The 14,229-nt window shown below is 50.8% G+C and overlaps 1 protein-coding gene across 4 annotated transcripts in view; it reads left to right on the top strand.

Moving 5' to 3' along the window:
- The window catches only part of Grik3 (glutamate ionotropic receptor kainate type subunit 3), a 219,036-nt gene that overhangs the window by 158,388 nt on the left and 46,419 nt on the right, over nucleotides 1-14,229 (top strand). For all 4 annotated transcript variants that reach the window (XM_074080549.1, XM_074080551.1, XM_074080552.1 and 1 more), the window contains 4 exons: nucleotides 2,961-3,134; nucleotides 3,726-3,869; nucleotides 8,831-8,938; nucleotides 12,144-12,257. In XM_074080549.1, coding sequence (XP_073936650.1) covers nucleotides 2,961-3,134; nucleotides 3,726-3,869; nucleotides 8,831-8,938; nucleotides 12,144-12,257 — 540 coding nt within the window. The remainder of the gene's footprint in view (nucleotides 1-2,960; nucleotides 3,135-3,725; nucleotides 3,870-8,830; nucleotides 8,939-12,143; nucleotides 12,258-14,229) is intronic.

Genomic DNA, 14,229 nt, shown 5'->3' on the forward strand with positions numbered 1-14,229 from the left:
CCCAGGCAGTCTGGCCTCATGGTCAACGTCTAGGGCTGCCTCAGAGAACTGTCCTCAAAGAGGAGCTGAGGGAAGAGAGGCCTCCCCAGGGTGTGTCTCAGTCCATATTCTGCTGTGATAACAGAATATTGTAGATTGGGTAAATTTAAAACAATGGAGTTTATTGGCTCACAGTTTTGGAGGCTGGGAAGTCAGAGAACATGGTGCCGGCATCTGGTGAGGGCCTTCGTGCATCATGGTGGAGAGCAAGCAAGCTTGGGCAAGACAGGAAATCTGAGCTCATGCATTTCCTCAGGAACTGTTCCGACTGTTGCCTCCATAACTTACTCACCTCCACTGCAATCCATTTCTGAGGGCAGGACTGGGGTTTGAACTCAGGGCCTTGGGCTTGCTAGGCAGGCACTCCTCTACTTGAGCCACGCCCCTAGCCTTTTGTGCTTTAGGTTAGCTTTCAGATAGGGTCTTGCTTTTTGCCTGGGGCTGGCCTCAGACAGTGAGTCCCCCTACTTACGTCTCCTGGCTGACACCGCTAAACCCAGCTTTTTATAGTCGAAATGGGGATCTCATTAACTGTTTGCCAGAGAAGAGGTTGGGGCAGTCTTCTAATTATCTCTTATGCAAATCACCTCCCACTCTGGCCCTTTTCCTTTACCTTTAAAAAGAGAATACTATGAACACCTACTTCGCAGGGAGCTGTGAAGTCGTTAAGCCGTATGTCTGTGTGCAGGACTGAGCACAGGGCCCACCTCCACACTCCACCGAGACTGGGGCAGTTTAGAAACCCTCTGGGCATCTCAGTGGAGACGTCCCCTCCCTCCCCCCCTGCTGAAGACCTTGCCTCTTCCTGTTCTCATGCAGCCTTATCCCCTTCCCAAACCCTGGCCTAGAATCAGGGCTGCGCGGTCATCCCTGGGAATCCAGGGGTGTCGGGGGGGGGGGTGGTTGGTTTTAGGACCTCCTTGGGTACCAAAATTTGCAGATGCTCAAGTCCCTTGTATAAAAGTGGATAGTATTTGCATTTAAACTACATCCTCCATGTCCTTTAAGTCATTTCTAGATTACTTGTAATACCAGTGCTATGTATGTGCTGTGTAAATAGTTGTTATACTATATTGTTTATGGAATAGAGAGAAGGGAAGAATGTCTGCATGGTCACTATAGATGTGATTTTTTTTAATTTTTGAGCCGTGATTGGTTGAATCCACAGATGCAGAGCCCATGGATTTGGAAAGCTATATTTGTTTGGGCAAGGTTAGGACTAGGCTTTCTTGCCTGGGCTTTAGTTCACTCTAAGCCTCTCTGCTACTCTGCAAACCTTCAAAGAAAAAAAATCAACACAGTGCCTTCCAGGAGGGGGCCCTTTGGGGGAGGGGGTGCATGCAGAATTTAGCACGGAGTAGGAGCATCTCAAAGACTGCGGGAAGCCAGTAGTGTGGAAGGTCTGCTCGATAGACTCCGGCCTGTAGCACCATCTTTGCAGGAGCCATTTTTGATTCATCCCAGACTGGCACTGTGGTGGGGCTGGCTGTCACCATGGTAGTAGCCATGAGGCATAAGTATGGCCCAACAGGTCTCCAGTCATCTTCCAAACACAAGATGGAGTAACTGAGTAGGGGATCTGGGGCCAGGATGTAAAGCAGCTCAGTGAGGGAAGAGTGGGAAAGTACAGACAGTGGATGAGGGATCAATGAACTTCAGACTCAGTTTCCCCACTTGTGGCTTGGGGTCAGTCTAGATTATCAAAGTATATATTTCAGAAAGTCAAAAACATGAGTCTTGGGAGGCTTAGGCAGATTTGTGAGTTCTAGGCCAGCCTGGGCTACATAGCCAAACTCTGTCTCAAAAAACAAAAACAAAGAAACAAAACAAGTCTCATGCAAATGTAGATTGAGCATCTCTCAAAGATGGGAGGAACCAGTCCCATGGTGGAGCTATTTCAGGTGAGGAGGGGGGACTGTATAATAAGACTTCTAGGTTAGCTATGAAATGGATTAATCTGTAAAGCAATAAAATCACAGCATTGGGGATTTCTTTTCTGTGGGACACAAATCTACAGGAGGGCCTTTATGGAGTGGCTGATTGAGAGTCTAACCCAGGTGCATTCTGGGGAAGTAGGAACCCTGGGCAAGCTTGTCCTATAGAAAGATCATGCTGCTCCCATTTTGCCTGTTTCTAGCCTTGGGGGCATTTTTAACCAGCAGAGCTCTGCTTTGCTCTTCTACTGCCCACCCCTTCTCCACCACCATCTCTTCTCAGCTCAGGGAAAACTGGTTTCTCTGATGCCCTTTCTCTTGGGCTTCTTCCCTCACCAATCCCCCATCCCCTGAGCTGGAGCTACAGAATAGGCTAAGCCTGGTTTGTCTTAACACCCTGTTCTGGATCATCAGCTAGGGACTGCCCACTGACCAGGCTGGACATGACCTGGACACAGACAGACAGCTGACCATTCACTGGCCTGCTGCTCCTAGAAGGCTGTGAAGTAGAGGGGGAAGGGAGGGAACAGAGCAGTGGTATACTTCTTGAGTCCCCTCTTTATCCCCTCTTTAGGGAAGAAAATACTCTGTCCCTTCAGCCTCACTTCAGATAACTTGGATATGCTCAGAACCATTGCCCTTTGTCTCCCAAAGTGAGAGGAAAGGATCCTCCCCATTGTTTGATGCATGAGGCTGGCATCTCATGTGAACTGTTCCACAGGAGCCTGTAAAGAGAAGTGATCTCCATTTTGCAGATGAGGAAACAGGCTGAGGCCCCAGGTGGGATGTGGGATCAGTACCTAACAGACCTTAGTTCCAAAGGGATTCCAAGTCCAATACATTGCTGCTGTTGTGTTCAAGTCACCTCCTAGCGCCTCTGCAGGGAGCTGCAGCTCAGGCCCTGAGGTGGCCTGATTGGGGAGGTGGGGAAGGGGGAGCTCACAGCAGTGGCCACCCCTTAATTTACACAGTCCTCTCTCTCTCCAGGATCTCTACGCACTAGACCTCGAGCCCTACCGCTACTCGGGGGTGAACCTGACCGGGTTCCGCATCCTCAATGTGGACAACCCCCACGTCTCGGCCATTGTGGAGAAGTGGTCCATGGAGAGGTTACAGGCAGCTCCTCGGGCAGAGTCTGGCCTATTGGACGGAGTGATGATGGTACAGTGGGCAGCAGGACAGCAGGATCCTAGGGGCTCCCCCTTTGTTCCTTCCACCCTCCCTCCCTTCTTCCTTCCCTTCTTTCTCCCTTCATCTTTCCTTCAACCTCCTTTCCTTTCTTCCATTTCCTCCCCTCCCTACTTTTCTTCTTAAGTCTAGCAGAAATCCCTTATGTCCAAGACCCCAGGCTAGAGGGGAAAGGTGAATCAGACGTAGTCTCACACACAAGGACCCCATCTGGCGGGGGTACAGGCTGGAAACAACTGGTCACAGAGTTCTGGGATAAGGATCAGAGGTCCTTGACCTTGGGGACTTAGGCTGTAACTGCAGGTATGAAGGCCAGGAAAGAAGAAAGTGTGGTTGGGCTAGGTAATGGGTGGGACAGGAAAAGGCCTGAGCTGCAGAGGGTGGCACTGGAGGTGCCTGCACACCAACAGAGTCCCCAGGTCTGGGACAGGGTTGCCCTGGGCCTCAGGGCCTTTCCCCTCACTGAGATACCTTGAACTTGTAGTGGGAGTTGGAGGGAGACAGGACAAGGTATGCTGAGAACTCAGGGGCTGCTCTCAGACAGGCCCTGGGCCCTCCCTGCAGACTGACGCAGCCCTGCTGTATGATGCTGTCCACATCGTGTCCGTGTGCTACCAGAGGGCGCCCCAGATGACCGTGAACTCCCTGCAGTGCCATCGGCACAAGGCCTGGCGCTTTGGCGGACGCTTCATGAACTTCATCAAGGAGGTGAGTGAGTCCTCCTGTCCCACCAGAGCTCCCCAGAGCTGCAGATGCTCTCATGGCACTGGGTCAAGCCTTAGACATTAGATGGGCACCATGGGAGGTTCAGGCTTTGGAATCAGCCGTACTGATTTCTATTCCACATGAACTTGGGCATTTTGCTCACATCTCTGGGCCTCAGTTTCCTCCAGTGAAATGGGCTTGAGGGGATCAATCTTATAGTTGATTGAGTGGCCTGAGTCCTTGGCTCATGGCAAGTGCTCCCGGAGTGGTCAGTATTGTGGGCAGGCTATAGGGTGGGCCTCAAAGTACAACAGATGAGAGTCTCTGCTTGCTGGCTGTGTGACCTGGAGAAAACCAGAGAACCTTGCTAAGCCTCAGGCACCTCATCTGGAAAATGAGCATCTGGAGCATGTCCACCTCATGGGGATACTCTACAGACCAAATAAGGCACTGCATGGAAAGTGCTTAGCGCAGGGAGGAGGCTCAGTAAATCAGTCAACCCCACAAACTTATGCTGGCATCTTGGGCCCATCAGTCAGCTTCCCTGGCAACTGGGAGGTCCCACCACAGAGCTAACTTCAGAGGAAGCAGGCAGCATAGTCTGTCCTGCTCCCAAAGGATGGCCTCGGAACACAGTTTCTCTTTTCACTTCAAAGGATTCTCTATCCATCACCATCCTTGTAATCTTTGGGCTGATGGCAGCATTCAATGTTCCCATTTCACAGATAGGGGAAGCTAAGGCCTGTCACCATCACAGCTGGCTGTGTGACATGGGTGAGGTGACAAACTCTGTGGTCCTCAGTTTAGGATTGTAATAGCACCTGCCTCAAAGGATTGTTGGGAAGACAGAGTGAAAAACTATGTGGCCCAGGGCCTGGCCAGAGTCAAATTCCAACAAACAGCAGTTGAGAGAAAGCCATAGAGGAAGGGATCTAATCAGAGTTACCCTGAACCAGAGGGAGCCCTGTCCAGAGCAATACCACAGGCAGTTAGGGGAAGCCTCCAGGAGGACTCTGGATAGATGCCCACTCTGGATAGATGACAGCACAGGAACCAGAAGGGAAGAGTCTGCCTTGGGAGTTCTTTCGAGCACCCAGCAGCTATTGGCTGTGGGATGCTAGACCAGCCCCACATGCAGAGCTCACAGCCTGAGAGGGAGGGAGATGGCACCCGTGGAATCAGTGCATTGTAGATGTAACCAGGTATTGCAAAGGAAAGTGTCTCAACTCGGGACAGGCAGCTTTCCTGAGGTCCCACGTTCACAGTTACTGCTTTGAGACAAGACTGACAGCAACTCCACCCACAAAGCAGAGCAGTATTAGATCAGGTCTTTGGAACATGTCTCCCTTTCCCCAGCTGTGTGGCTGCAGAGAAGTTACTGGATGTCCCTGGTGTCAGATACCTAATCTAGCAGATGTCACCTTCTAGTCCCTGTGGGAGCAGTTCAAGCCTTGGCTCTAGTTCTGTCCTCTGGAAGGGGCTCCAGCATCAACAGATGCTGTGGTGTAAGAGGATTATGACAGTCCCTTCTCACCCAGCCCATCACAGATGCCAAGGAAGCCCAGTGTCCAAAGCCCATCATCCAGTGGCCTCAGCAGGGCTGACTGGTGACCATCACTTGCTCTTGTGAAATGCTGAGACCCAATTTCCAGATCCCTGCCCCTCCATCCTTGGCAGGCCTCCGGCAGAGGGTCTCTGTGACCCAGCCACAGCCCTTCCCTAACCCTCCTCTGACCCCACAGGGAAATTTGGGGGCCTTAGGAGCCGGACAATAGTGGCTTGGATGCTTAGCCACTTTCTAGCTTTGTGTCCTTGTCCAAGCTACTGAACCTCTCTGTGCCTCAGAGTCTCCCTCTACAGTGGAGATCCTGGCATGCATCTCACAGGGTTGCATGAGAGTTAAGGAAGATGTGGGATCTAGGGTGCAGGCAGGACAGCAGTGGGCACAGCAGGTGTTGAACAGCTTGGCAGCCCTTCCTGCTTTTCCATCATTGGCACTGCTGTCACTCTGGCTTCCTGTTTGGCAGTGGGTTTCAGCTGGAGGGTCTTCATGTCACATTGCTTCAGGGACTCCCACCCTATACACCCTTTACCCCTTGGAATGTGAGACGCTCAGCCATGACTCCCCAAGAGGAGCAAATTCGTCACTGCCTGCCAGTGTCTTCATTAGGACCAGGGGGACCGAGGCCTGGAGCAACCATATGCCTTGCCCGCAGTCCACAGTTGGCTGTGACCAGAACCCAGGTGCTCTGTGGAGCCTAGCACACAGTCTTCCCTCGGTCCATTTCCAAGTTCCCCCATCTCCCCATCTGACTGCGTGACAGTAAATCATTTTAAAGACTTGGCATTTCCGAGAGGAGCTGGAAAATACCAGGCCGGAGTTCAGAGCGCGTGAAGCATCTTTCATTTAGCAAGTCCTGAGCTGCGGCTGGAGGGGGCGGGCAGGCTGGGAAATGTCATGGGGAGGAGCTGCCAGTGGCTCCCTGCCCTGCCCCTGCCCACCCGCCCACAGACAGGCCATACCTGCTGGCATTTCATTCCTCTGTAGCTGACAGGGAGGAAGGCCTTCTCTGGAGGAGGGAGCACAGGTTCCAAGGCGCCTGCTGTGATTCCCCCTGGGGCCAGCAGATAGCCTGAGGTGGTGGGGGGGGGTTCTGCAGAGAGAGGGAAGGCAGAGGATTGGGGAGCCAGCCTGAGGGAAGCTGAGCCTCCCTGTGAAGTCATAAACAAAGGCTTTCACCTTCTCTGATGGCATCATTTAATCTCTGTCTACTTGGCTCTTAACTTCTTGGACTTGCTGTGGACTTTCCCAGTTACTGGACTTCCCTGGTGTCAGTCCCCTCTCCTGGCAGTTGCCACCTCCTAGTCCTTGTGAGGGAGCAGTTCAGGTCTTGGCTCTAGTTCCCTCCCTAGGTGGCTGGTGGCCCCAAGCCATCCAGCTGTGCTACTGCACTGAGAGAATCTGCTGTGCCCCATTGATACTTGGGACCTGCAGTGTGCAGTCTCTCTTTGAGCCTCAGTATCCAGATGGGTGAAATGGGGCCATTGTGATCACCTGGCAGGATCACAATGGGAAATCAGTGGGCTCATATGGGGAGAATAAGAGCTTCTGGGTCAGCTTCCTCCTCCCTTCTATCCAAAGTCAAGTCCTAATCTCAGGGAGCCACGGGTGGAAGCCACAAAGGAGAAATGACAACCCACACCACTTAGTCCTGATATTGCACACACAGACATTGTGCTGAGCCCCCACTCAGCACCTGTGGAGTGGTAACTTGTTCCAGCAATGCAGAGAGCTGAGCTGACTTATGCAAAGCACCCATTCTCCTTTTGTTTTATAGCCCCCGGCCCCCTCCAAGGTGTTGCTCCTCAGCCTGAGTTAAGGTACCCATTTATCCATCTACCCTTTTATCTGGAAGGTTTTACAGGGCCTCGGGGCTGCCCAAGAGCTTGAGATGGGATCTGTAGATAAGCCTCCAGGAATCTGTGAACTTGTGTGTGCATGGGTGCTGGGGCACATCCCACCAGGATCTGTAGGGAACCTGACCCCAATGTGAACAGAAACTCAGTGTCTCAGCTTTTCAACATTCAGATCTTTGCTGCCCCACACATCTTCTCTGGATGCCTCCCTCCTCCTCTACCCATTCACCCAGCCCACCTGCGTGGGCCCTCAGGTTGGCTCTCTCCTTTTGCTCCCAGGCCCACCTTTGCTCCCCAGGACTCCAGAACATGTGAGGTTTGTTCTTCTCCCAGCCTCAGAAGTTTGGGTGTTTAACTATTAATCAGCCACCATCCTAAGTCTCTGGAGGAAGAAAAGGAAGAACAAGGATCCAGACAGAGGGGTGGGGCCCTGGGACCAAAGTTCTAGCTTGGCTTTGCCTCTTGAGCACTGTGTGAGCTTGGATGGCTTCCAACACCTCAGCTCCCAGGCCTGCTTCGGAGTCTGTAAAATGGGAATCATGATCCTTACCTGGCCACCTCCCGGGGCCGCTGAGTAGATCATGTGACATGAACAACGAGAATGTGTCTTGTATAGTAAAAACTCTGGACACACAGGGAAGATACAGTCTAGATGAAGTTGACAAACCTTCTGTAAAGGGGTGGATATCAAGACAGTCCGTAAACATGTAAACATGTGAGCAGGCTGTGCACTAATCATCCATTTACAAACATGAGCAGCGGCCAGTTTGGCCCACCCTGGCCTCAAACATGGCACTTCCTCTGTTTGGTCTGCCCAGAGTTCCACTTGCCTCTCTCTATGTTAATGATGCTAATGACAATAAAAAAAAAAATAACAGAAGCTGCCATTTATCCAAGACTCGTGTTGTGCAGACAGTGTTGTCAGTATTTTCCATGCCTTATTGCTCCCTCACAGCATTTGGGTAAGATGGGTACTACTATTTGTTCCCTTTTATAGTTGAGGAAACTGAGGCAGAGAGGTAAAATGGAATACCCAAGGTCACAGCTAATTGTGGCTGAAGTTCTGAACTTCTCCATCCCGGACTTACAGGGTGGAAAGGACCTTCCCTATCTCCCTGCCTCTCTGAAGAGTGCTCCAAGTACCTAGTTTTAAATCCAGAGCCACCTAGTCCTTTTGGCATTCCTGCTTTTCTGAAGCTCTTGCCTGCCCCAGCTTTACCAGCCTGCCTCCCTGCCCCTCTCCGGGGATCTGACACAGGCTCCCCCTTCCCATGGCTTCGAGGCAGGGGCTCATTTGAGTGCATCCAAGATCGATGTTGTACATGAGAAGGTGCAAATGTAAAGCTGGCTAAAGAGCATAATAGAATTTATGGAAATCGCTGGCTCGCGCCGCAGCCCGAGCAATGATGGAGGTGATCATTAATTAATCATGGTCTTGGGGGAACAGTATCAGTGCAAGGAGTAATTAAAATGAAGCATTGTACAGTTGTACCGAATGATGATTTATGAGCCCGAGGAGCTGCCACTCTGCCCTCTCCCCTTTGCAGGCTCAGTGGGAAGGATTAACTGGACGGATTGTTTTCAACAAAACCAGTGGCTTGCGGACGGATTTTGACCTGGACATCATCAGCCTGAAGGAGGATGGCCTGGAAAAGGTGTGTGAGCGCAGAGGGAGACCAGGCAGCCAGGCAGGGGCGTCATAAGGGCCCTGAGCAGAAGATCAGAGGAAGAAGGCAACATGACTCAATGTGGCCTTTGCAGATCTATGGGCCCAGCAGTGACCCAGAGGTCCTGGTCACACTGAGGGCTGCCAAGTCCAGTGGTCTGGCCACAGCAGATACCTAAATCATCACTTTGTGAGCAAGGCCCATCAGGGATACTTAAACCACAAAACGTAGTGAGAGGCTCATGGGGCAGACAGTCTGTCTCTCAGTCCCTACAGGGCTGACATGGGGCAGAGGGACAGATATGTCCTTGGGTAAGAGAAACTTTCTAACCCCCAGAGGGAGTAGTGAGCTCACTGTCACTGGAGGCATTTAAGCAAATAGAAAGATTGCTTGTCTAGACTCCCATTTCTTGTCTGGGAACAGGAAATTATTCTCACCCTTGGAGAAAGGTTGAAAATGTGGAATCTGAGCTCCTCCACTCCTGCTTCTTAGGCCTCTGAGTTTGGACAAGGAAAGCAAGTCTGCCTGGAGCTGGGGCCTTCCATCTAGTGAACACAGAAATGTTTTTACTAAGGCCCATTCTACCCACCGGGAACCTTCAGCATGTTCTGTTAAAGTCAGGCTGCTGGGCCTAGAAGGAGAATTTTAACAAGGGCCCCATTCTAGTGTCCCCTGGGACCTGGGAGCCAGGGACTAAGCCACACCTGTCCCACAGCATTTGGTCCCTGGGAGCCACCTGAGCACCTCCTCAGCCCCGAGAGATAGCGCATATGAGATGCAGAGAGCAGAGGCCAGGCGACTAAAGGGAGCTCCTCCAATGCCACTGGGCATCACTGTCAACTCCTTTTCTCTGCTGTCTGCATGCCCTGGCTCAGCTTCTGCTGTGGATTATTTTAACACCCTGTCCTGACTTCCCCATCTCACTCTTGAGCCTTTCAGCCATCCCGAATGTGCAAATAAATGGGGCTTCCCCAAGCACAGCCTTGCTCGACTCCCAAACTGCTCATGGCTCCCCATGTCAGACACTAAGCTTCAGCCCCTCACTTGGGTGTTTAAGACTCTTTGAGAAATTCCTCTGCTGGCCTCCTTGGTCCAGTCTCTGCTGCTCCTGAAACACCCCATAAGCCAGTCACACTCCCACCTTCCTGCACCTCTCCATGCCCATGCTGTGCCCTAGCTGTAGAATGTGACCTCTGTCCATTAGGCATGAACCTTGCCCTGCTTGGCTCACAGCACTGGCCTTAGTGAGACTGTGGCATGGTTCCTCCATTCACACCTGAGCTTTCTGACTCACAGGGGTCACAGTGTAAGGGACACATGGTCAGGGAATCCTCACCATTCTATGCCACATGTCACATCAGTCCCCTAAGTATGGGACTGTGCTCCATTTCTGAGATCCTCAAGGATAGCTGATCCAAACTCCATGAGTTCTCATCAAGCAACCCTCCAGGTTCCACTTCTCCTCCCACAGTGGTGGTGAATCGCCTTTTTTCTCCACAGCACAACAGTGGATACAGAATTAACTCTAGTAGCTGTCTAAATTTTGTTCTCTGAGCTCCCCATCTCTGGGGATAGCCAAAATTCTAGGGATGGCAGTTAGATGGAACACATGTCACAACTCTCCACTCCTGTGTCTGTGGCAGGCATCACTAATTGATCACCAGAGCATTCTTTCCATCTGGGCCCAACAGCCCTCCAGGCACTGGTACAACTTGACCATAGGAAATATTCAAGAAAAACTATTATCCTTGGACCTAAGTTAGCCTGCAGAGTGCCCACCAGAGGCTCCTGGTCACAATACCCAATGATTATGAGCAAAGAACCTCCTTGGTGCTAATTATTCTTTCATGCCTGTAGCACCTGGTGTCCAGCAGGACATGCAGTTGGAGCTCAGTAGAGCTTGCTGAGGTGAGAGGTCATGCACCTCTGGACAAATGTTTACTGAGTACCTCCTGAACCCAGCACTCAACTCAACACTTTAGCACTGAGCTTGGCCCACTTAAGGAAAGAGCCTCTTTGATACTGTCTCCTGTAACTTCTCTGTGTGACTCTGGTGGTCTGAGTAGGCAGAGATCTTGCCTTGAGAGCATGCTGAGCTCCAGCCACTCTGCCTGTCATATCATTACCTCTGTTTGCTAAGCTGGGTCATAGCTAATCCAGCTAGCACCAGCCAGTGGCTTTGGGAGGATTAAGGCAGAATTACCCAAGCATAATTACATATCTCTCTGCTATCTGCTTTGCACAGCCCTCTGAATGGGATGTTTGCCTTCAGCCTCTCTGTTTAATTGATTAAGTTTCCTGAGTACCCCTCAAATGGGCCAAGGACAGAGTGGGCATGCTGAAACCTTCCCTTGAGAGGGACCGAGATGGGGAACAGCAGGGCAGAGCTGGGTCAAAATGGACCTTCAAGAAGCCTGGGGCTTTAGGATGATTTGTAAACTTGACCTTTCCTTTCCTCCAGCCTTAGACCTGATGTCAATAAGGACGCTGCAGGGAGAGATTTTGCCTCTGTGGCCAGGGTATCTGCCAACTTTAGAAGTAAAACCACAAAGCAAACTATTTTCAAGCCCAGCAGCATCCAAGGAGAGTTTAGTTCACCCTCTTTATGATACCACCCCCCCCAAAAAAAAAACAGCTTCAAAGACCAGCCTCCTGCCCAGCCTCCATGCACACAGCTCCTCTTTTACTCAATCCACACAGGTCGGGGGGCACAGCTCCCTTTTTCTAGGCTCTCCTGGGCCTTGGGAGGCATCTGCTCCTGGTGTTGGCCCTGGTGCCAAGATCCAATAAGTGAGAAGCTGGGTGCCCAGGGTCTTCCTAGGAGGTGTCCCCAGGCAGAACTTGGCCCTGGATCAGGACCCCTGATCTACCCCCAACCCCTACTAGGTATCAGCTCTGCCCCCAGCTGCTTTCCCTGGTGTTCGCCAGAGCTGCCTCTGCATTTCTTATCTACCTCTTCAGCTAAGATGAGGTTGCCAGTAAGGGAAGGGGGCAGAATTCAGGAGAGTCAGCACCTTGGGAGCCTCCCTGAAGGAGGTCGGGGGCAGCAGGGTTATAATCAGAACAGTTCACTCAAAATAAGGAGGCAATGACAATGTCAGTGATGACTGGAAGGAAATGGCTTTGTTAATATGGAGAAAGGAAGAGTAGACTGAGGACTCAGTGTCTGTCTTCTGTCTGTCTGTTCATCCAGGTTGGGGTGTGGAGCCCTGGCGATGGGCTCAACATCACCGAGGTTGCCAAAGGCCGAGGCCCTAATGTGACAGACTCTCTGACAAACAGGTCACTCATCGTTACCACAGTGCTGGTAAGAGCCTGCAGCCCCTGCAGGAAGGGCTCTCTGATCTGGGGTGGGCTGGCCATCTGAGTTGGAGAGACCCCTCCATCCCTGCACCTGTCACATCCTAAGAGCCTTTAAAGAGACTCCTGGGAGACAAGGAGATGGCATCAAAGGGACTACAGGTAGGTGGTAACTTCTAGGGTGACTGGGAAAGCTCTTCGAGGGCAGCTGGAACCCAGTACCTCTGCTCATGCGGCAGGAGAAGACCCGTATTCATGCCTCTCACCCCACCCACTCCTTGAGCCCCTGATGTCTGAGTAGGACCACAATGGAAGTTGTAGGAAGGTAGGTGCTTGATTGCCCATTGCAACAGGACTAGGGGCTCCTCTCCCACCTCAGCTCCCAGGGCAAAGGCCCTTACCTCAAATCACAGCTATGGTAGGCACTGTGGCCACATATGAGAGCCCCCAGAGAGCTAGAAGCCTAACACATGCCACCCTGTAGGGCTGTGTCCCCAGAGCCAGTGGATACCACCACTTGGCCTGAGTAGAGTAGAATCCTATCTCTTTCCTTGTTTGCCTTTCTCACTCCTCCCTCCTCCTCTTCCTTCTTCAGGACCTCTTTCTCCTGACCCATTGCAGCTCAGGAGTGGGCAGGAGTACAGGCTGCTGACCTCCTCCTACTGTCATTTTCCTCATGAGTCAGTGCCTCTTGGAGCATCACGGGGATACACAAAGGCTCAAGACAGACTGTCTCAGAGTCACAGACTCTGGGGGCCCAGGCCAGGCTATCTTGGAGAGAAGCAGCCCAGTCACAGCTCAATAGAACTTCACCTAAGACCCTTTGAGGACAATTCTGGTCCTAGTCAACTTCTCCTTAAAATACAGAAAATCAGTTTGTAAGGCCACATGCAGAACTTGTTCCTTTACACAAAAGAGAGCTCAGGTGGTATGGGATTAGGGAAGGCTATTATGGTCAGAGGTTGGTCAGCCCAGCAGGGCTCCTTCCATGGTGCACAGACAAGGGTAGCTCCCACTTGCTTCCCAGCAGAGGCAGCATGGCCAGGCCCTACTGGATGGTCCTGTGTCCTCTCTTCTAGTTTAACTCACTCTGTATGTGGCTGGTTACTGGGCACCACAGAACAGGTAGGAAAGTAATTGGAAAACACCCGATTCTTCCAAAAATCCCGGGAAACATTAGACATCGGGCACTGTCCATTTCTGGGGAGAGTTCCAGTCCATAGGTCTCAACCCCAGTTCCCTGGGTGTGACCACTGAGAGAGCTCCACTAAAGGTGACAGAAATCTGATGGTGATTCTGGACAGACAAATGGGATTGATGGATGGATCTGAGGAGACACCAGCCACTCTCTTTAGGGCAAAACCCCCAACTGGAACCTTCTGAAAGCTACACGTCCTTGCTGGCCTTTGTGGATCCACTTTTTGTTAACTAGACAAACATAAAAATCAAGCTGCTGAAATCAGTAAGTAAGTCAAGAGATTGCAACAGGAACAGGAGAAAACTCGTAATGTAAAAATGTGCGAGATAAAAATAAACAAATAAAAACAGCAAAGGGACGTGAGTGATCCTGAGGAGCAATTACAGGAATATGGATGTGGATAAAAATAGAAAAGATAAAAGGAGAGCAAAATAGAAAGGTTAAGAGAAAATAATGAACAGACAATGAAGGTAAGGAATGAGATAAAAAGGAAAGATATTAAGAAAGATGAAAAATTAAATAATTTACAGCTCTGACTAGTCAAGGCAAAAAATGTTAAACCAAAATGTCAAAAAGAAAAAGGATAAAAGTGTGACAAAGCTAAAATATAAAAGGGTAAAAATAAAATAATAAAAAGGTGGTAAAAGATTAAAAGCAGAGCTGCATAAAATGAGAGATATAAATAAAACACTTTTTTGCAAGGCAAGATTAAAAAAAGGTAAAACTAGTATGATTTAAGAGATTAGGAGGAGAGATGATTAAATGAGCAAAGGTGATTCGG

Source organism: Castor canadensis, chromosome 7, assembly GCF_047511655.1.
Source record: "Castor canadensis chromosome 7, mCasCan1.hap1v2, whole genome shotgun sequence".
NCBI classification, from domain to species: Eukaryota; Metazoa; Chordata; class Mammalia; order Rodentia; family Castoridae; genus Castor; species Castor canadensis.